The 22,240-nt window shown below is 38.1% G+C and overlaps 3 protein-coding genes, 1 long non-coding RNA gene and 1 pseudogene across 5 annotated transcripts in view; 1 reads left to right on the forward strand and 4 right to left on the reverse strand.

The window, feature by feature from the left end:
• The window catches only part of LOC146483355 (uncharacterized), a 142,302-nt gene extending 137,466 nt beyond the window's left edge, over window positions 1-4,836 (reverse strand). The window contains exon 1 of the long non-coding RNA XR_014863888.1: window positions 4,529-4,836. This is a non-coding gene — a long non-coding RNA (uncharacterized LOC146483355). The remainder of the gene's footprint in view (window positions 1-4,528) is intronic.
• Window positions 2,307-11,710, forward strand: LOC146483368 (rab9 effector protein with kelch motifs-like). Of its 2 annotated transcripts, XM_085106113.1 has the most exons (8): window positions 2,307-2,556; window positions 3,734-3,886; window positions 5,362-5,520; window positions 7,280-7,429; window positions 8,030-8,182; window positions 9,160-9,255; window positions 9,631-9,785; window positions 11,457-11,710. In XM_085106113.1, exons 1-7 carry the CDS (start codon window positions 2,358-2,360, stop codon window positions 9,756-9,758), a joined length of 1,038 nt encoding a protein of 345 aa, XP_084962239.1. In that variant the 5' UTR covers window positions 2,307-2,357; the 3' UTR covers window positions 9,759-9,785; window positions 11,457-11,710. The 2 variants fall into 2 exon arrangements, with proteins under 2 accessions (XP_084962239.1, XP_084962238.1); XM_085106112.1 differs by having other exon boundaries at window positions 9,631-11,710.
• A 2,073-nt stretch (window positions 11,711-13,783) lies between these two features.
• On the reverse strand, window positions 13,784-16,056 carry LOC146483369 (uncharacterized). Its single transcript, XM_085106021.1, has one exon. It carries the CDS (start codon window positions 15,993-15,995, stop codon window positions 14,679-14,681), a length of 1,317 nt encoding a protein of 438 aa, XP_084962147.1. The 5' UTR covers window positions 15,996-16,056; the 3' UTR covers window positions 13,784-14,678.
• Window positions 16,057-16,621: 565 nt separating this feature from the next.
• LOC146483370 (uncharacterized) lies at window positions 16,622-18,123 on the reverse strand (annotated as a pseudogene).
• A 1,432-nt stretch (window positions 18,124-19,555) lies between these two features.
• LOC146483371 (uncharacterized) lies at window positions 19,556-20,281 on the reverse strand. The gene has a single exon (XM_085106027.1). It carries the CDS (start codon window positions 20,258-20,260, stop codon window positions 19,556-19,558), a length of 705 nt encoding a protein of 234 aa, XP_084962153.1. The 5' UTR covers window positions 20,261-20,281.
• Between the last annotated feature and the right edge of the window lie 1,959 nt (window positions 20,282-22,240).

Below are 22,240 nucleotides of genomic sequence, written 5' to 3' on the forward strand. Positions count from 1 at the left end.
GAAATGTAGAAATAAAATGTCTGGAGTCAAAGCAGGATGTTTCACCCGAGGTTGCCATTGAACAAAGCCAAAAGGAAGCTAGTTTCCCATTTAGGAAAAACAATTCTTTCTATGAAGTGAAGGATAAGCATAAGTATTGGTTTCAAACACAGATGCAAATGGGCATCTCTACACTTCCACTGACTGACTTTGCCATTTTTACTAGCTCAAGATATCCTATTTTAGTTCTGAAGGTAACATTCTCATCCAGATGGAGTAATGAAATTAAACCTAGTTTACTCGCTTTTCATAAGAAATATATTGCAAACAACAACAGTAAGTGACTCTAGGACTAAGAAAGAATATGAACTCTTCATTGAGATAACTAAACTTGTAACCTCTCAAAGACATATATCAATTTACTATAGCAAAAGGAGGACATTTTATCAAACTCTTCGTATATAGTTTTGAAACGTTTTTGCTTTTAGACAAATGTTGTGTTTGTTGCTCCTTGGATTATTTAAGTCTTGGATGGAGGGGACTCCCATAGAAAAAGTGATGGAGGTGTTTTGTCAGAAATTTTGAAACAGACCTTAAAAGGTATTAGAATGTTCTTAAAAGGGTGCATCTCAAATTCAATTTGGCTCCTAAGTGGATAGGGTAGACAGTGTTTCTGACAAGTAATTCCTGGTACCTAGAGGGTACCAAGATAACTGGTTATGACATCTTGGTGGCCATTTTAGACTTAAAAATTGAAACTTTTTTATGGGACTTCCCTCCACCTCTACTCTAAACAGAAATTATTGGATTTTGAAAGTTGACTAACAAAGCACATACGGTCCAGATTTGATTAATAGATCCATAAGTAGAAAGAGGCAAAACTTGATTAAATATATGCCAAGCCTTTATACGTTTTATTGCTCTTTCAACGTGAATTCGAACATTGGCTATACTCATGGTTTCAAAACACTGGCTTTCTGTAAACTGGTCAGTTGAAGAAAATCTCTTTGGAGGAATATACAAACTCCCTCCTCTGAGGGCTATCAGGTCATGGATTTCAAAGCCTTTCTCTGCAAGGTATTGATCTCCCATTTCAATTAACTGGCAGAAGTTACTTCTTTCCACAATTTCTTTATCACTTATTCTTCCTGGATATAACTGACTGATAAATGTTATCCAGCCACTAGGTGAAATGCATACTAGCCCTTTAAATGTGTCATGAGATTTATAATCTGAGTACATCTCTGAATGCTTCTGATAGTCCCTGGGCAGTTCACATTTCAACTCTGTGCAATCTAAAATTCCCCGTACATTTTCATATCTACCCTTAAATGAATCTGGCAAGTGCTCCTTTACATTCTCTTTTGAAGGCCACACAGGCAAACTTCCCAACATTATGTAAAGTTAGTTTGCCCACGTAACAAAAACATCCGACACAGTACTTACAGACACACCAAATCTGTGCGCCAAGTCACGCTCGAATAATCCAAGACGCACCCTGGTTAAAAACAAGCACAGCTGGTCAATGGGCTCCATTTCTCGCTTTCTATTTCTCTCATTTTCCTGTTGCTGCAGGAAAGGAAATGGAACACTAGGATCTGCATGGTCTCTTTTCACTTTGGCACGTGCATTTTTCCAACTGATCAGACTCAGAGCAAGGCTTAACAAAGTTCCAAAATGCGATTAACGCTCGATAACTTTCAAATCCAGTGTAAAAGAAAATATCGTCATTGGATCCAAACCTTTCCCGGCCAAATTTACAAAGACAAAGTTTTTTCCTAAGTTCAAAATTCTCAGCAACCAAATCTCTTTCTGGCGCCAGTGGTTTGTCCTCTGAATCTTCCTCTTTAGGCTTACCATTTTTGCATGTGTCGACTGCTTCACTTGAGCGACTTGTGCTTTTTGTTTCTGATGACACCACAAAAGGTCGAACTGCGCTGTCTTCACGAGCTTTTGCTCTGAGGGTCCTTTCACTCGATTCTTTACAATTCGTTGACCAAGGAAAGACCGATGGAACAGCATTTTTCACAAGATCGTGCCTTTTGCCAGTGAGACTTTTTCTGTAATCCTCCGCGGTGAAATGTTCCGAACAGCAAAACAAAGATGTGTTCGACGCAAATTTTTTGTCGCCACGTCTCATCTTAATACTCCATATCTTCCTCAGGCTTACATCTAACGGAAAATTGTGAAAAATCAAATCTTTTCTATTCTCTGAGCGATTGTTGCACAGTGCAGCCGAGCAACACTTGTGACTTGTGTCCGCCATGTTTGCTACGATGGCCCTTAGGCCTCGCTTTCATGCAACTTCCGGTCTTACGGTGAATCGGTGTATTGAAGGAACTTTCGAACTTTCGAACGCATTGACAATCACGAATCCGATGGAGATACTCCCGATACTAGAGACTAACACTTCTCCAAAACCAAATGTGTGGTACGTTCTCTCGCCAGAAGGAGATGGACCTTGCATTAGAGTAGGCCATACTTGTACATTTGTGCCTGGCGAACCGAGGCGTGTTTTGGTGATCGGAGGAGCAAATCCAGATGGATCTTTTGCCGATGTTTATGTCTTGGATCTAGGTTTGTTATTTCAAGTATATGTAGTTTCTTCTTTGTAGCTGACTACTTAATGTTTTTATTTGTATTTATATTGCTAAGTTAATTGTTACCATGGATACCTCATACATGACAGACAGTTCAAGTTGTCAAGTCAAGGGCTGTCTGTATATGTTGTGGGACAAATTTATCCTTTGTTCAAATTTTATCTTCCTATCATTCTTGGGTATGGTAATGTATGATAATGAGTTTGAAACAATGGAAAATAAAATTCGAACCAAGGATAAAGTTGAACCACAACATGTATAAAAATCAAATATTTACTGAAGCAGTTATTTCCAGGTGGATTTGTTATAGCATGTAAGATGTGGCCCATCATCTGCATTTAATATATCTGCTATCCTTAAAGTCCATCCTCAGTCCTTTCTCTCTTTTATTAATTATCTCTCAGTTAGTCCGCGTGGTTTGATTGGTCAATTTTGATATGATAAATATCTTACTAACCTGTGTCCATACTGAAAGTTACAGCTTCTCGTTTTTTCCCATCGATTTATGGTCCGTAACTTACAGTATGGACCTCAAACTCGGTTAGTAAGAGGTATTTATGATGTTATCATAATCTTTTTAAATTACATGTAATTAATTTATTTATTTACTTATCTTATGACTTACTTGCTTAGAAGAGCAATTATTAGATAATAAAATTAAATTTGTCATCCACAGGCCAAAGGAGAGAATTTTAGGCTCATGGACTAAATATCTAAAACAAGAACTCAGTAATACACTAAATTTCAAAACTGACCTTTATTCCAGCTGACAGTTTTCTCACAAAAACTTCCTATGGATGAACGCCCCATTGATCCAACTCAGAGTTGGTTGACCCTAATGAAACACTACCCCTCACATCTCCTGTCTCTTGCTGTTTCACTATTACAAAACAAATTACAGGACTGGTAGATAATTAAATACAGAGAATTTTTTGTTTTTTCCCATTTTTCCCTCTAGCTTACTGGTGCCATTTAATTACCATCCACTTGTTTTCTTGGGTTCCTGAGGGCCACACTTATAAAAATTAGTGCCACCATCACTAATAATTAACAAAGTCAGATATTTAAAACTCTATACAGTCTACTCTCATTAGAGAGACTTTTTAGCTTGAAAATGCTCATTGTTATATCGTTTTGTTAATTTGTATTTTTAGATAAGTTTCACTGGAGTAGTCCAGAGTGGAAAGGTATTGCCGGTCGGTATGAGCACTCGGCATTCATTCCTGAATGCAATCCAAATAAAGTTTATGTGTTTGGTGGAGCCCAACAGGCAACAAACTTGAATGATATGCAGGCACTTGACTTAGGTACTTTTTAATTAAATTACTGTTACAGTAATGTTACTCTATTTATTTCTAACTAGTGATATACAGTTTCTATGGGGGAAGGGGAGAAAGAAAAGGAAGTTATGACATAAAAGTACTCATCAGCTTGATTTTAGAATTTGGAAGAAAAATTAAGGCCATTTTTGTCACACTGTGGGAGATAAAAAGTCACAAAGTGTATTTTGGCCTGTTAAAGATAAATTGAGGTGAATTTGAAGAAGACAAGAAGGGATCTACATGCCCATACCTTGCTTTTAACACAAGAATGAATGCCAACAAGATGCCTATACTGGCATTTACGCGAGATGCATTTATTCCAACTGTATGCTTCGCAGATTTATAAAACTATCCTTGCTAATGGAATAGTTTGAGTCACGACAATTGCGTTACGTTGTTTCCCTTGTGTTACGCAACTCAGACTTTCACTGGAAATTTCTGAAATTCCATTACGATAATGTAAGCTTCTCAATGACCTCTTTTCAGTCTCGCATCGTGGTCTAAGACTGTCAAACAAAGCACGATTCCTTTGCCAGGACCACCGTTTTAAATGTCGAGTGCTTCTTAGAAGTTATTCTTTCGATTCACCACTTCAAAATGGTGAAATTTTTCGTTTGAAAACGGCACACTTGAGTCCACAACATGTTAACAATATGGCACCAAATTTAATCCGGTTTTGATAAACAAATCAAATGATGCTTTGACGTCACACAAGTAGGGGTGAGTGGTTCGCCTCCCTCGTGATATAAGCGACAAAAAAGGATTTTGATTGGCCTGCCTTTGTTGAAGACAATCAGAACAATACATCCCGAGTAGTAGAGGGGAGAGTTTAATGAATAAATTAATGTACAGATTTGTGGCTACGACGAAGAAAAAAAAAAAAAAAAGAAATCGACCCGTTTTTAGACACACTATGCCCCTCAGGGCATCCTGCGTAACTATACTTTGACAGCCTAATGTCAGATGATGTTTCAACAAGATTCAATTTAACCGGTAGACTGTGAACTGGGTGCAGAGAAATCCTTCATGTTAGCTACAGTGGAAGACATATACAGTCTAGCAGTTGTCATTAGATGGCTAAGGCTGATTTGAAGACACCAGCAGTAGCAGCAGTACTGTAGATGCTCAAAGGTTACTTGACATTGAAATGGAAATTCAAAAACAATGAAAGTGCGAAATAGAACATGTGGTGTGTCAAAAAAGGTTCTTTGGTCGATCCAACTCAAACCAAAGGCAAGGGAGTTTTTATTTAGTTAAAAAGGAAGGAGGCCAGCTACATAGACTTCTTTGTGCAGTTATGCAGTTACTTCAAAGCTTTATGTTAGCCTTGAGTATTAGGTAAAACAAAGTAGTAAAACTAACAGTTACTGTAGTAATGAATCAAAATACCTTTAGAAAGAGAATGATTTCTTTTTTGTAATTATAGAAGTTGAGTAACACTTTTCGTATTCACCTTTCAGATAAAGGTCTCTGGGAAACAGTGGAGACAAATGGAAGTCCACCATCCCCAAGAACATGTCACTCCATGGCATCAGTTGGCAGCAAGTTTTATGTGTTTGGTGGAGGACTGAGTGGCCCTGAACCAGTTCCAGACAATATTGTTCACGTCTTTAATGCTGGTAACTAGCTACATGTATATATAGAGATTTGTTACCATTTTTTTTCTTATCATCTGGAGCTTTTACTGCAAGACGTAAAACATAAGTAATACTACTGACACCAACACAAAACTACCAATAATTAAAATTATACATATTGAACAGAACAGACCATATTAACCTAAGAAAACTAACTGAAAATAAACTTGCTGTAGATGACGAACATAACATGAAGACTGTCTAACTAGTGTCGAGACATCTTTTTTTTTGTCTGAGATTTCTATATTTTGCAGACCAGCATTTGAACATCTCTACATTTTCTACAAATTCTAGGAATAAATGTTGTGCAACTATAGCTAAAAATAGACCAGAAGTGAGGTCTTTTCTTTACATCCTTTAAATGGAGTGCTATGTGGACTTATGATGATGATGATGATGATTATGACTAATAATAATAAACAAACCATATCACTAGCAATTTGTTTTGAGGGAAGGGGTACCCAGGGATATATCCAAAAATTACCAAATATAGCATTTTAACAGACCAAAAAAAAGAAACACTTTTTAGTGAAAGCTGGTCAAGCCTTCCCATCAGGGACGAATTTGATGTAAAGTTATAATAATTTTGTAATATATAATCTGTTTCAACAGTCCTGCTACAGTCAACTCTCTCATAGTGACCACTTCTCGTAAACGACCATCTCCCATAAGCACCACTTCATAAACAACCGTTTTGTTTCTCAGTTAAATACTGTTTTAAAGCTCTCTCGTAAGCAACCACCACTCAAATTTCTTAAGGGACCGCGACCACTTTTTAGGCCAGAAGTTACATATGTCAAATTCTTTTGTTTTCTTTTCCAGTGAGCTAGTGACCATCCAACATAATCACCTGTATGATCGTTGATAAATTGTTACTCAGTTCAATTTTTGATGACGCTAACCTGGACTGCTGACAGATAATAACAGTTTAGAGACAGAGATGTCATGGCTATAATTAGATCTGTAGGTAAACAGGATGTTACAGTGATCTGCTCCAAAGTGTAATATACACAGTTTCATCAGAAAAATGAATAGATGTGAAAAAAATCAAATAAATTTAGTTTCTATTTCCCTAATTGTAGCTGCTAAGGTAATATTTTTATGTAATTGATCAATCCAGTATAAGGCTTATTTTGTTGATCTTTCCTGTAAGCGACCAGTTTGTCGTGTCCCAAGGGTGGTCACTTACGAGGGAGTTGACTGTATTCAGATGAAGAATGCAAAATTCAGTGTAACTGTCAGTCCAATAGATTTAAGTCAGTTCTTTGAATTAATGCAAGGCTTCATGCATCAGGTACATGAAATTTCGACAGGTTTCCTAATTTGTTTTATCTGTCTCGTAATCTCATTGCTTTCAGCTTTTTTCAACCATATTGTCAGAAAGTATATATTAAAACACAAAGCAAGGATTTTTAGAATTTTCATTGGTAAGGTCAAAAAAGCTGGTTGGACAGAGGAAAAGAAGAAAATCATTCTAAGTTTTGTTTATGGTAGCTATATAATTTAGGAACTTTTGACCTGGCATATTTATTGAAGGGCTCAGGCATAACCAACCTATAGTGTTTTAGACAATTTGCTTTTTGTTTTTGGCCCAGATTCATTCACTGGATTGTGTTTTTTTTTTTTTTGTTAATTCCTTCAGGATATATACTTTGCCTCATTTGTTTTATCCATTGTTTTGTGATATAAATGGAAATCTTGCACATAATCATGGATTGTTGCTGTTGTTGTGTTTATACAGAGGACAACAGCTGGAGCCAGCCAGAAGTGAGTGGAAGCCCTCCTTGTTCTAGACATGGCCATGTGTCTGTCACAGTTGGAACAGAGATTTACATTCATGGAGGAATGGCTGGAACTGATATGTTTGATGATCTCTACAAATTTGACACTGGTATGAAAATTAAATAATAAAGAAGTATCAATGATAGGCTATTTATCCATGAAGCTAGCCATGGCACTTAATTTACCATATCTGGTCATGCAGTGTTTAGCTAGAAAGTTGTGCTCCTTTACTAAACCACTGCACACTTCCCCCCAAAGCCATTTTATAGTGACATAATATACAGCATGTTTTTTTAAATTCTTTTCTCTCTTTGTTTGTTCCATACCATAAAATTCTGATTTTAAGCCCTCAGGGTTTGTAATTTGTTCAAAGGGTCTTGAAAGCCAGGGCTTTTTTGAAAGGCTTGTTTTTGGAGGAGCCATGACAGCAAGCAGGCTTTTATAGGGTGGCCATGACAAGCTAATCTGCATGTACAAATTGGATGTTCTGCATTGAAGACTGGAACTCTAAGTCTTGTGACAAGCTACTGTAGGTCATTGTATTACAGCTGTAGGTTCAAATGTACCAGGTCAAATTCATTTTCACTAAATTATTAATAAAATAATAAATTATTTACTTTTCACCTTTGTACTGTCAGGCACTGCCATGCTGAAGGAAGTCCATATTGTGTATATTTTTTAACATCTGATGTCTCCCTTTTCATTGTAGTAAGTAACACATGGTTCAAACTTAAACCAACTGGCCATGCTCCATCATCAAGAACAGCTCATGCAGCAGCTCGTGTGGGGAAGAGAATTTTTATCCATGGTGGAATGAGTTCAGTTGGCACAGCGCTTGATGATGTGTATTCATTAGATACAGGTTGGTATCACTGGTGTCTAAGTTACAAGTTTGTAATAGTTGCCACCTAGTATAGGAAACAGCATCCAGAGGGCAAGAACCCAAACAAAAAGAGACCACAGAAATCTTCAATAAAAGTAGCTACTAACAGTTTATTGTTCATGAAAATAGCCACCACTCCCACTGAAGGCTCTTTTGGTTTAGACACCCTTCCCTGCTCCCCTCTGAAATTTCCAATTATTTACCTTAAAGAGATTATACTTTCCTTTAAAATGTAACTTTTTAGGTTCCCTTTCTAAGTTCCAGAAAATATCCTTACTGACCCCTTCAGAGGGGATTGGAAATTCCAGAAGGGTAAAAGTGGGGAGGAGGGCTCAAAAGTAAAACATTTATAGGAAAGAAAAAAAATCCCTTCCATGAGGGGGGTACGAATATTTTCTGGAGAGTACTGCACAACAAGAAACGAAATATTAATACCCTGTATTAATGACCAGACATAAGGTCACGATGCATGAAGAAATGTTGTCAGGTTGGACCAAACCTAAGGTGAATTTCACATACTGTATCACAAAGGAAATTTTTCACAACAAGATTTCACATCTGTGACTGAATGATCTTGATCAATATGATGCATCAAAATTTGCAGTCTAATGGACATAAGGTGTACTGATAAACAGATATAATTCACCTTTAGCTGTTTTATTGTAAGTTCCTTTGTTCAAATGCTTAAAAGGTAAACTTGCTATTAATATTGTGTTTGGCTTGTTTAAGTAATTAGTTAAGGGTTATCAAAGAGCCATAAATTAAACTTTCTTGAGTGATGCCAAGAAATATTAAAACCTCCCTTTGTCTTTAAATCTGTCATTTTCATGAGCACCTACAGGTGCCCCACCCATATAATCTTAGACTCTATTTCTCCCTTTCCATGTGGTCTGATCTTTGTCCAGTTGCACTACACCATAACAGTAATTTTTGACCCAGCTATTTTGCTTTCCTAGAAACATTAAAATGGATTAAAACTTCAGTGGATGGACCCAGTCCTGCCCCTCGACTTGACCACACTCTCTGTACTGTGGAAATTCCAGCACCAACAGGTACTTGTGAAAAGTTGTAGTATTCAACAAATTCAAATAGAAAACCATATAGAAACTCAGAGATTATACAGTACTAGCTGAGTGTAATAGGTACAGACTATACAGGTCTTTAAAAACATACTGTACACTGTACATGTATATGTTTTGCCTCTTTAATTAATTCTTTCTTGTGGCATCAGTAATTTATTATTATTGATGCATCAATATAGTCTGGGAGCTTTCAATTTTGGCAAAGAATACAAATATTTTCAAGGAACTTCCCTGTAACTTGGATATTCAATAAAGTTCCCACCTTACCCATTTTTCATTAGTCCTATGTTATGTACACCTGTAACATTATTCCTAAATTAAACTTAAAATAACTTTTTGTTTTAGATGACAGTGCAAGTGTGAAGGCAAAAGGAGATAAATCTCGAAGTATTCTTTTGATGTTTGGTGGAATGGACACCCAAGGAGAGATTTTTAATGACTGCTTAGTTTTGATGCCTGAAAGTGAAGAATGAACTTATAATTCCATCATTACTCGGGCCGTAAGGTGGACTGAGTTAAGGTTTTGGTAGCATTATCAAATTCTTTTTTCTTTTTGGGGTCGCGATGGGCCGAGAGATAAGACTTCTGGCCACGAGTTATTGTTCTCAGTCTCGTTTTTTGTACTCGGCTGGTACGAGTTACGTTTTCTGTCGTGTTATCAAATTCTTTAAATTCTCGGTCGCGTTCTTTGTTTTCGGTCCGTGAGGAGTGTTTACAATATTCGAGCCAGACGTGCAAAACATGAACAAAACATGCGAGGCATGAACAACCCCAACATAAACTGCTAACCGGGGAGCTATTTAAGCTAACCTAAGTGCTATTTAGGCTAACTGGAGTGCTCTTTAGGCTAACCGGAGTGTTTTTTAGGCTAACCTGAGTGCCTCAAGGTCAGTTTTGTTTAACCGAAAATTTGGCAACTAAATCAGTCTATGACCTCTCGGGCCAAGATATAGATAAAGATGTCTCACGTTAAATACTAAAGAAAAACAATCAATGTAGAAACAGTTTCTGTCTTCAAATGAAAGGTGAATAACAAATGCTTTCCCCTGAATTTCATTTAAAAATATAAAAAGCGAAACATTGAAAAATGTACAAGGATATAAACGTACGCGTGATGCGTGATGCGTTACTCTAGATCCCCGGGGAGGGGGGGGGAGGGTTACTCAACAGATGCTTGGGTAGGGAGGTGTGGCCCGGTGGTTCAAACCCTGACCCTGTTTAAGACACAATTCTCCGATTTCCCTATCCCGTTTAAGACAATTCAAAATTTTCAGGCCCTTTCTAAGACATTTAACCCAAAATGACACCCTGTTTAAGACTAGAATGAAATACGAATACACTAGTTTCTTACTGTATTTTAATGCATTGGCAATCACAATCTGATTAAGCCATTAGGTCATGAAGGGATACCTTGTTTAAGACAGAAAGTAATGAAATAGATACCCCGTTCAAGACAAAACACCCTGAAAACCATACCCTATCGGGCCGCATGTCCCCGTTAAGGTCACATAAGGGAGTACCCCCCCCCCCCCCCCCCGGGACTAGATCATACCGAAAATTACGCTCCGTCATTGACCCGGCATCACATACATATTAGCACCGTACAAATCGTTTCTGTCTCTAAAGGAAAGGTGAAAACGTAAGGATTAAAGCCCGGGGATTATAAAAAGCACTCGTATGACAAATGTCGTTTTCCCCTGTACTTCATTCTGACTGCAAGAAATGCAATTCTATCTGGTGGTTACCTATTGCCTCACTATATCTCTGTATCTATCTACAGTCGGACCTCTATTAAGCGGCCACCTATTAAGCGGCCACCCTCCATTAAGCGGCCACTTTCCAAAGTCCCGAATTATTATTTTGTCAGTAAAGTGCTGTATTCGATACCTCTATTCAACGGCCAACCTCTATTAAGCGGCCAGTTTTCAAAGTCCCCAGGGTGGCCGCTTAATAGAGGTCCGACTGTATTTGGTAGCCTGCGAGCAAGCTCTCTTGGGGTTGGGGGGCGGGAGGGGGAAAGAGGATCCACCCTCCAAGAGAGCTTGCTTGCAGGCTATCTATTTGGGGGAATTGGCGATGCTGGAGGTTATCACTGTTAAAAGATTGTAGGCTTTACGCACTACACAGTCAAATATGGCCCGAGTATAAGCTGGAAACAGCTTCTTGTTTAGAATATTTTCAATTTCATAATATTAATAAAAGCAGCAGTTACAAGCCCCGGGTAATGTTGGGGCTCATCTGAAATTTTGAAAAGAACCTTTGAAAGGTACTACGTCACTCCCATCTTTTTTTCTTCTGGGGTTTTGTAAGATCATACATTGATAGGTATATTGACATTTGGACTGTTTGCACAACTGTATAGTAGAAGTGTTGAATTTGTTAGCCATAACTTGTAAACAAAATAAATAAATGTAATGAAAATCAATTTTTGATTGTACAAAGTCACCATGCTTCCAACCTTTTTCACAATTTTGTTGTCGTTTTGTATTCTATGGCTATAAAATCTTGTAAAATCACAGTAAGGCGCATCACACTGTAAGTGTTATATGCCAGTGAATGTTAGATTTGGCAAAGAAAGCACCTGGAGATTTTGACAAAATTTTAAGATGAAAATTTCGGATACAAAAATCTGACATTTAGACAACTCCAAGTCATATTTGATATATATGCACAAGTACTGGGTTGTAAGAATGAATGAAATTAAGGAATTATCTTCATTCTCACAACCCAATACATGCACTGTGTATGAACATTCATGTTTACCTTGCATATTCATTGATAACAATGACATGGAGCTAGTTTTCTGTTTATCAATAGTTGAAGCATTCATATCGTTAGAATGACTTTTTCTTGCTAACATTAGGAAAAAACCTTAGTTTACAATACCTTTTGGCCGTACAAAAATGAATTAAAAAATTATTTTATTTCTCTGACTAGAATATGGACTTTCCTAGTCAACAACAAATTTGTTTGATTAACATTTTAAAATGAAACTGAGAGATAATATATTAAGCAAAAATTTCAACATGTTTGTGACATTACTGTTTAGTTCAAATGTCAAGAGCCATTAAAAATCTCACACATAATATTATTATAAGTAGCTTGCGAACGCAGACATATTTCCTGCAGAGAGAAGCGTCAGCCGGAAATGAGTCTGAACAAATAATTATTATCGTGACTCAAATAGACTGAAAACTTTTAAGTTACAACCCGCTACATCAAATGATAACTTGTATACAAGTTTACTCTCTGTTGCAACACATAACATAAAGACAGCATCTCTAAAAGTTGCATGTTGTAGTAGACTAGTGAAACTGGTAATACCTCTCCTTGCCATGTAGGTACACACCTTTAGCTTCATAAGGTCTTAGAGACAATAGACCATAAAAAGACGCCATGAAATGTTTAAAACTTGGCAGTGAAATCCACTTGAGTTTTGGACATTTTACGACATCGTTTATGGTTTTTAAAAGTATGGACCATAAGAAAACTGCCACTGACTTGTCAATTCACATGTCTAAGTTTACCAACATTACCTGTGCCAACTATCTTAAACTCATTCAGTAAGTAATCAGTAAATTCCTTCTCAATAAGAAATTCCGCCATTCTTTCATTAGTGGTATCATCCACAGTCAAGTGACAAAATAATGTTCAAAATTTTAGATGGCAGTACAGCAGCGAAGTCCAGGATTTAGGTCGAGTTAAAGAATTAACGCTTAACAATATTATTCTGTTGGTATTTGGTGGAATGGATACACAATGACTGTTTAGTTTTGAGGCCTCAAAATGGAAAATAAAGTTGAGGTACTTATGTTCAAATTGAATAATAATATTCTCTACCCATACTCCCATATGCCTTCAAAACAGTTCCTCTCTGCTTTAACTTGCTGTTAATATTTTAATTTAGCAATATCAAGAAACCACACTCAAACAGGGTTAAAAAAATGCTACGAGACTATTAAAACATCTGGCCAAATAATGTTTAACAAAAAATTAATAATGATGTACTTACAGTAACAAAACTAAGAAACGCATAAAATTCTAAAAAAAATAATTAACAAGCTAAATTTGTAATAGATATGAATTTAATGCAGTACATTTACATCTCAATTACTAAAAGTGACTACTGTTATAATTTTAAACTTTTTAAGCTCTCTCCCACTCAAACATTTTTTGTTAGTGACAGATTTGCAATAATTTATTATTTTAAAGAAATAAATTTCTGTTAGTAACAGAAAAAGGTATTTAACAAATTGAACAACACCCCTATCTTCAGCTGTAACACTAACCTTGCACCCCAGCTGACTTGGTACTTGGGTTCAGTTTTGCTGGCTATGTGCCACTGGCCTCTCAGAGCCCCTGCCCCATTATAGTCTATTTTGTGGCCAGTTATAGACCCCATCTTAGTCATTTTTGAGAAAATGTAATTTTCGCAATCCCAACTAAGTCACTTTCTACTTATGCATCTACTTTATCAATCATAAAATGAATTGACACATTTGTTAAAATATCGAATGAAGAACACTTTATTTTTCATCAACAGTACAAGCATTCTGGTACATAATTTGCTAACCATAAAAATTTACAAACGTACCATCATAACTGGTCAGGTGATTGTTGCATTTTAATAAACAACAACTTTCTGAACTTTTTAACCAAGACCATTTTGAATCCCTACTTGATAGAATTTTCTTACCCCAAAAATGTGCGACCCCATTCTAGTTACTCTATTGAAAATGCAACCCCATTATAGTCAATCCAGTCGTGAAAATGCGACCCCATCCAGCAGCACATCCCCATTAGCCCCTTATAAGGAAGTACCCCCTTCCCCCACCCCTGTTATTTTTAATAGCAGTTCACGGCTGGTCGCTGAAAAAGATTTACAGACAAATGTATGGAAATGTCAAAATGCAACTAGATGCTTTCTAGTACAACTACATTTCTCAGTTATTTTCTGTAAAATCCTTTGCCTAGTGCATAAAGTTTCCAATTCATGAATTTTTTAGAATCAATGTTACATGCAAATTACTTGACATCAGATTTCCATACAAACACTGTTATTTCCAGACATGTTTGCCTACCCAACAAGATGGCTTCCAAATCCGTGATAAGGACTATAGCCTACGAACTAAGGCCTATTTTTAATACCCTAACAATACCTTGGTTCTCAGTATAGGAACCAAAGGAAATATACAATATCAAACAATATGCTAGTGTATACGAATCATGTCATTGTTTCATTTAGGTTAATTGGCAAGAACTGATTGATAGTAAATATTGTCCGAGGTTTGTTCTAAGGTCTTGACTATATACAAAGTATATCTGGAACAAGTTTATACTAATTCAAAGTTCTATATTTAGCCAACTTAAATTGACTTTAAGCAATACGTAGCTTAAAGTGGGTTAACAAATTCCTCTCTTTCAAAACTCGCATAGTTTTCAAGCTGGTTGAAGTAACTGTGCATTACAACATCTGCCTTAATATCAGGAGACTCCTGACTTCCTTGAAAACGAACAATTCGCTGTGCCCGTCCAACAAATTGGACAAACTTTCTTGGTGATTTAATGTTCGTCAATATTGCAGCGATACTAATGGGTGGATGGTCAAATCCCTCCTGAAGCTTTGCTACCACCACAACAAGCTTCACATTATTGTTTTTTATTCGTTTCATCAACTCTGGCAGCTGAGGCTGATCTTTGCCTACTTTCGAATGGTATGCAATGGCACTTCCTTCATCCACATTGCTGTTCCACAGGCGTGCTGCTAAGTCAGCATCGTCGGTAGTCTTAGTAATAGCCATGGCCATGTGTGGAACTCCGTCAGGGAGGGGATGTTCTCTATTCTTCCATTCTTGTAGCTCATTCACTTTTTGTAGGACTGCTAGAAAAACATTCATCTCAGGCCCTGGGCCATCAACTTCAACCGGATTAGTCGTGCGAATAATTTGACGTCCTCTTGCTTCTGCAAGGGGTAGATGGTATGCAAAACATCGGGGATCTACGACAGGCACCTGAGCCCCCCTATAAGGTGTCGCGGTGAAAAACACAACTAATGCGTGACTTTTAAAATGATCAATAATTCTTTTCCAGGTTGAAGCGGGGAAATGGTGTGCCTCGTCGACGATCACAACTTTGAACAAGTCAGAAGGAAGTTGTTCCACCCACCACTGAGCATCTTCCGGCAGTTGTTTCTTAGAAAGAAACTTTTGCACATTTGCAATGATCACGTCTTCGCGTTTCAGGGGATCAGGACGTGTTAGCTCTTGTGTCCCTTGAATCTTCCGCCCATGAGGAAGAACATCTTTTAGATCGCCTGCGGTTTGTATTATTTTTCTTCGAAAGAAAAAGTTATCGTTATTGTTTTCGGCAACCAGTATTTGCCCTTCAAGCTGGTCAGCTAGTTCCAGATTTGGCGCAAGAACGAGAATAGGTTTGTTAAACTCATGAGTAGGAGTACCAGTTGGAAAGTTCCCAGGACAGTCGTGCATGCCAATACTTCCCAAAAAGTAAGGAAGGCAGCAGATCACTCCAGTCTTTCCCGAACCAGTGGGCATCGATACCAAAGCGATCTCGGAATTACCTGTTTCACTGAACCGATTCTTCAGGGCTGAAAGAGCGTCAGCTTGGTGTTGCAGAAGCTTTCCTTCGCAGGCAATGATTATGGGAAAACTGTAACTATTGAATTTTGGATGTTGTTTAGGAAAAGCCATCGTGAATGGACAGAACTCGATAAAAAGCAAATTTTATGGCGCAAATATCTGCCACCTTTGGTGAGAAGGGCAGGTCTGAAAAACGACTGCGCATGCGCTTGGTTTGGCGCTTTCTCCAATCTCGTTCCCAGGACTCTGGGGACGAGATTGCGCTTTCTCGCGCTCAGTCAACTTTGGCTTTTCGCAATCGGATTGCTTGTCCGGATGATGCGGGCCATCGTGACGTCACTTCCTGTAAAACCCGGGGAGTTTGAATGATTGATAAACTGCAACCTCGCCAAATTTTTTCCTTGGATGATCAGTCAAATAATTCTACGCGAGGCCATCAAAGAATCATGGCTACGTATAACCCTATTACCATAATACATGAAAACAGCAACATCGCTCAAGAAATTAATATTTCAAGTATGAAAACACGCAAAAGTTTGACACTGGTTCATAGCAAATGCGACAAAACAGTGACGGCCAATGCGCAAGTTTTTTTCTCACACGTTTAGGATTCATAAGGAGGGTTCAATTATTCCCTGGACTAGTACTTAAGCTCAACTCAACTTCTACTCTTACATCACCTAATGAAAATCAACTGAAACACAGCATTTATCGTCTCCTTGCTCATCAAAATTTCAGTGACATTAACGAAAGTAATTCTTTTTAAGCACAGTTTAATGACAATTTGACTCCCAAACAAGGCTGCAAACAAGGGATGAAACTGACAAGTCTAGTCTACATCATACGTGAACATGTGCTTTTGAAATCATTGTCACTTGATATCACTCGGATTTTATCATGTTTGATTACACATTTCCAACATGAAGTAAAGTAATGTTATAACTGTGAAAAACTAAACTTGTTGTCCACGTTTGCCTGAAAAGTTTAGTCCATTTTGCTGACAAAATTTGTTTGCCTTAGTTTTTTTTGCTGTATTTTTTTTACCCGCTTTGTGTACAGCTGTACTTCCACTCTCTAGTGGAACTTCACATTGGTGACTGTTCCAAGAGTGTATTGAAAGTTATTTATTTTTTTAAACCAAGAGAGTAGTTCAAAAGAATGCTGCCACTCTGCAAAGGCAACATGAGCCCCACTGTTCCCATGGAGGTGGCTGTCTAAAAGAAAAATCCCCTGTGTAGTTGGAATAAACACAACTGTGTTTGATCTTAAAATGAAAACTGATGTTGTGTGCCCTTGTGCCAGAACTTGTCGCCAGTAGAAAGGCAAGGAAGCTGTTGGATTTTTCTCTGGAACAATGCTCACAGGCAGTTCAGGTCCAACAGTGGTATGTCCAATGGCATTTTTCAGTGCTGTGGATGCTTGAAGCGCTTCTAACACACCAAATATTTGAGGGGTATTTGTCACTGAGTCATATACATACTATTCCCTGCTAAAATTCCCTGAACAACTATCTGATAGACCCATGTTTGGCTGAGTGGATTCTCCATCACAAGAATGTCAACATTGGGTGAAAAAACATTTTGCTAAACAAAAGGGCAATAAATGTACAAGCTTACTTCCTGTTCTTCCAAGAATTGTTGACTGAGAGATAGCATATGGAAAGGACCAGTAAGTGACGTTAACATCGTGTTGCGGTGGGATGATAATGGGTGCGAGAACACGACGAGACCTGTTAGAGTGAGGTACTTGTACAGTAGTTGGAGCTGGAGAATGATGGTGTGTTGAATGGTTGGGCTGGGGTGGAAGAGGGATTGTTGCATAACTATTTAAGGTGCTGTCAATCTTCATAGCCCATTCTGTTGTAGAATAGAATGATTGAGCCTCGGTTACAGTCATGCTTGCTGGTGTACTAAGTGATAAAAATCTGCGAGTCAGCGAGCCATGCGAGCCAAGGTGTGAGCCATGCGAGCCGTGCAAGCCATGCGAGTCGTCACGCGAGTCATGCGAGCCACAGTATAAATGTTAAGAATTTTTATTTGTTGTATTTACATTCACATAAGAACAAGAACAACAGCTTCGGAACAAGATGAATAACATCGCAATATTTAATTCTTACAGTGGGACAACGCAAACCAACACATTTCAGTTTTTTGTTAATTGACACGTCAGGACTGATTGTCAGTGTTATTCCAATCTTGTAAGGTATGATAAATGAGTACTCAAAGATGAGCGAAGTCATTCTAGTAGCGAGTTTTGAAGAAAGACTTGTCTAAAAGGGAAAGGACAACCACATGCAGCAGTCAGCCAACCGACAGAGTCCTGATAACTCTCATTCTCGACTAAAGACCAAACCTGTTAAAATGGCGCGATTTACTCACCATTCTTGACGCCAACACACGGAGATCGAAGTGCTGTTCTTTTTTTTTTTTTTTTTTTTTTTTTTTTTTTTTTTTTTTTTCTTGAATGAAGCTCCACGTGGATATCAATCAATGACATGTGTCAATAGATACCTATTCGAGTAGCGGTGCAGCCGTATGTTTTTCTCGGATTTTTTTTCTGAAGTCTTGAACTTTAATCAATTTTTGCGTATTATTGAGTTACCAACTACAAAGAAACGAGTCGGTTAAATCCCTCCTTCTCGGAACTACAACCACGCGATCGTGAGAGCAAAAGAAATGAAGCCAAGGCTTTCTACTATGAAAGTTGCTGTAATGATTTTGAAGTTCTTCAATCCCGAGTGTCGATTCCTATTTTTAACAAAATTCATCAGCCTCCCTTTAAAATAGGCCTTATCACGGTTTTCGACGCCATTTTGACGAGTAGGCAAACAGGCTTGAAATAACAGTGTTTGTATGGAAATCCGATATCAAATAATTTTCATAAAACATCGCTTCTGAAATATTCATGAATTGGAAACTTTTGGTACTAGGAAAAGGATTTAAGGAAAAAAATTGGAGGGATGTAAGCTGTGCCAGAAAGCGTCCAGTCGTGTTTTGAACTTTCCATACATTTCCCTGTATTTTTTCCAGCGAACTATGGCTTAGTAGCAGTTCACGGCTGGTTTGCTATAGAGATAAATGTATGGATATACTCGAGATTGAAGAACCTCAAAATCATTACAGCAACTTTCATAATAGAAAGCCTAGGCTTCATTTCTTTTGCTCTCACGATTGCGTGGTTGTAATTCCCAGAAGGAGGGATTTAACACTTGTTTCTTTGTAGTTGGTAATCAAATAAAAACCTAGCAGCGCAACTGAGACGCTCGGAAACGCGCTTCCGGTCCAGTGGAGCGGGAAACACACTTCCGGTCAGTATTCCAAGAAACGCGGTTGCTCAGCTCAAGATGGCGGATAACCATTGCTATAATCTTGGACCGATCAAATGAAAAATTAAGACCACCCCTCCTCCCCATTTCAATGATGGAAAAATGGCGCGTTTTGCTTTGCGCGCGAATTCATCATTGAATTTGGGGGGGGGGGGGGGTTAATTTTTCATTTTAATCTGTCCGAGATTGTAGATTTCATACCGTGGGGGTCTGGGTACAAGTCTGTGTATTATGGGATATGGGACTCAACACCCACATAGCCAGAAAGAACACATCGAACTTTACAACATCTTCAAGTTTGGTGTTAATCAAGTGAATATTAGGCGAGATACAGCCATTCAAAAACTTAAAAAACCTGAGCCCCCCTATAAGGTGTCGCGGTGAAAAACACAACTAATGCGTGACTTTTAAAATGATCAATAATTCTTTTCCAGGTTGAAGCGGGGAAATGGTGTGCCTCGTCGACGATCACAACTTTGAACAAGTCAGAAGGAAGTTGTTCCACCCACCACTGAGCATCTTCCGGCAGTTGTTTCTTAGAAAGAAACTTTTGCACATTTGCAATGATCACGTCTTCGCGTTTCAGGGGATCAGGACGTGTTAGCTCTTGTGTCCCTTGAATCTTCCGCCCATGAGGAAGAACATCTTTTAGATCGTCTGCGGTTTGTATTATATTTCTTCGAAAGAAAAAGTTATCGTTATTGTTTTCGGCAACCAGTATTTGCCCTTCAAGCTGGTCAGCTAGTTCCAGATTTGGCGCAAGAACGAGAATAGGTTTGTTAAACTCATGAGTAGGAGTACCAGTTGGAAAGTTCCCAGGACAGTCGTCCATGCCAATACTGCCTAAAAAGTAAGGAAGGCAGCAGATCACTCCAGTCTTTCCCGAACCAGTGGGCATCGATACTAAAGCAATCTCGGGATTACCTGTTCCAAACCAATTCATAAGGGCTTTAAGAGCTTCAGCTTGATGTTGCAGAAGCTTTCCATCGCAGGCATTGATCATGGGAAAACTGTAACTATTGAATTTTGGATGTTGTGTAGGAAAAGCCATCGTGAATGAACAGAACTCGTTAGAAAGATCGTGTCTAAAAGTGCACACGTGTGACCACGAGCAACCACGAACGACCACGAGTGACCACGAATAACCATGAGTGACCATGAGTGACCACGAATGACCACGAGTGAGAACAACATGAAAATACTATACTGACGTCGTGATAGTCACTATTTAACCGCAAATTGGCCGTTTTTGGACACCTAAATAGGTAACTTGGATACTGAAGACGTTTCCGAGAGACGAGAGGGGAGCGGATTGGGGAAGGGGTGTGGCATGTTGGGTTGGGTGGTCTTAACCTCCTCTCGTTATCTATCAAATTTGCGTGGGGCTACTAACTTATATGGAAAATGGAAGAGAAAGTCCAGTTCGGTTTCGACAAAATTACATAATCTTAAGATACTTTCACTTTGAATATGAAAATAACATTTTATTACCCTGTACATGTTTAAGTTCCTCCGTCTTACCTAACTAAACTACAGCTGTAAACTAAAGCATTGGAGACAACTCCAGGAAATTCTTGTACAAATATAAAATATTCTCCGCGATGCTGATATATATAAACTTAAATTTTATCCGAGAAGTCAGTTTCAACCATTTATTTCAAATTGGTGGTTAATCCTTGAGGAGACAAGTTAAAGCCATCGTCTCAAACGTTTTCTACGCGCTCACTGGCATGAATATTCGGCGCTTCCACCAAAATTTGTAAACGGTCATTTTACGAGTTTAATAATGGTTTTACGTAATAAGCCGGGCATAGTTTAGCATTAAAAAAAAAAACTTTTAATGCCGAGTGCCTGTAAAACAGGTAATGGTTAAACAAGTCAGGGATTACCGAGCGAAAGTTTACAAAGAAATCAGTTTTGATTTGGCAGAAATTACGTAGTCAAGCTAAAAGCTGCCGAATTGAGCAGATTTCTTTCACAGATCAGTGCCAAATTTTTCAACATCGGTCAAGAGTGAATTTCTTATTTTTGCCGAAAAACTTACTGCTTTCAAGAAGTATTGCAAGTTGAGATTAATGTTCATTCGTTTATTAGTTTTTGATTTATATGGTCATCGAAAGGACAATAAAGCGGTAGACACGTTTTTAAGCTTATCTGTTTTTAAACTCTCTCAATGCCGACGTGACCAGAAAATTAAACCTATCAATTGAAGGTGCATTGCCTGCTGAGATATGGTATCAAGATCTACTGATTATGACAAACCGAGATGTGTGTCCTCATTGCTAATGTTATACAAAACATGCTCTTAAGTATTTTGGTTAATTTACATTTGTTACCTTGATTTTATACCCGGGGGGGGGGGGGGGGTACTCCAAAAAAAATTGGGTAGATGTGTGCGGCCCGCTTGCCAAAACCCTTACCCAATTTATGACCAAAATCTGCGATTTTCCCTACCCTGTTGATGACCTGAAGTAGCTTCTTCTAACAAAAAAATCGAACCCAGGACTAGAGTGCAAAAATCTATACCCTATTTATTACCAAAATGGCTAAAAGTGATACCCTATTTATGACCAAAACAGCCGAAACCATTCCCTTTGGCGCCGCACATACCTATATAGCCCATAAAAAGGGAGTACCCCCCCCCCCGGGATTTTATATAAAGTTTAGCAAAATAAAAACGTTCTTAATCGTCTCTCAGCCTGAGGAATGTTCTTAATACGTTCTTAAAATATTGGTTAATCTTAGCTTCGACGTTCTTATAAAAAAGGTTCTTATGAAAAAAACAGAGTGTATTCGGCTAAAATAACAGAAGAAATTTTTTACCTTTTTTTTAAGTACGTATCTTGACTATCTTGAATAAAATCCAGAAACCAATCCAAACGTTTCAACTCGGTGTCGGTCACAGTCAAATGTATCCTCCACTGTTTTATATACCGGTATTAGTGACAGGCTTTGTTTATAGCCAAGAAAACGGCTGCGGTTTTTACGAATGCGGGAAGGTATAAAGCTGGTATAATTTTTTAGCGTACTG

This window comes from Pavona decussata, unplaced genomic scaffold, assembly GCF_977016875.1.
Source record: "Pavona decussata unplaced genomic scaffold, jaPavDecu1.1 SCAFFOLD_39, whole genome shotgun sequence".
In the NCBI taxonomy this organism is placed as follows: Eukaryota; Metazoa; Cnidaria; class Anthozoa; order Scleractinia; family Agariciidae; genus Pavona; species Pavona decussata.

Bases quoted from the DNA above. Each gene is read 5' to 3' on its own strand.
- LOC146483368 (XM_085106112.1), top strand. From the start codon at position 2,358: ATGGAGATACTCCCGATACTAGAGACTAACACTTCTCCAAAACCAAAT. The intron at 3,887-5,361 runs GTACTTTTTAAT...TTCACCTTTCAG, and splicing joins TATGCAGGCACTTGACTTAG to ATAAAGGTCTCTGGGAAACA. The intron at 9,256-9,630 runs GTACTTGTGAAA...TTTTTGTTTTAG, and splicing joins GGAAATTCCAGCACCAACAG to ATGACAGTGCAAGTGTGAAG.
- LOC146483369 (XM_085106021.1), bottom strand. From the start codon at position 15,995: ATGGCTTTTCCTAAACAACATCCAAAATTCAATAGTTACAGTTTTCCC.
- LOC146483371 (XM_085106027.1), bottom strand. From the start codon at position 20,260: ATGGCTTTTCCTACACAACATCCAAAATTCAATAGTTACAGTTTTCCC.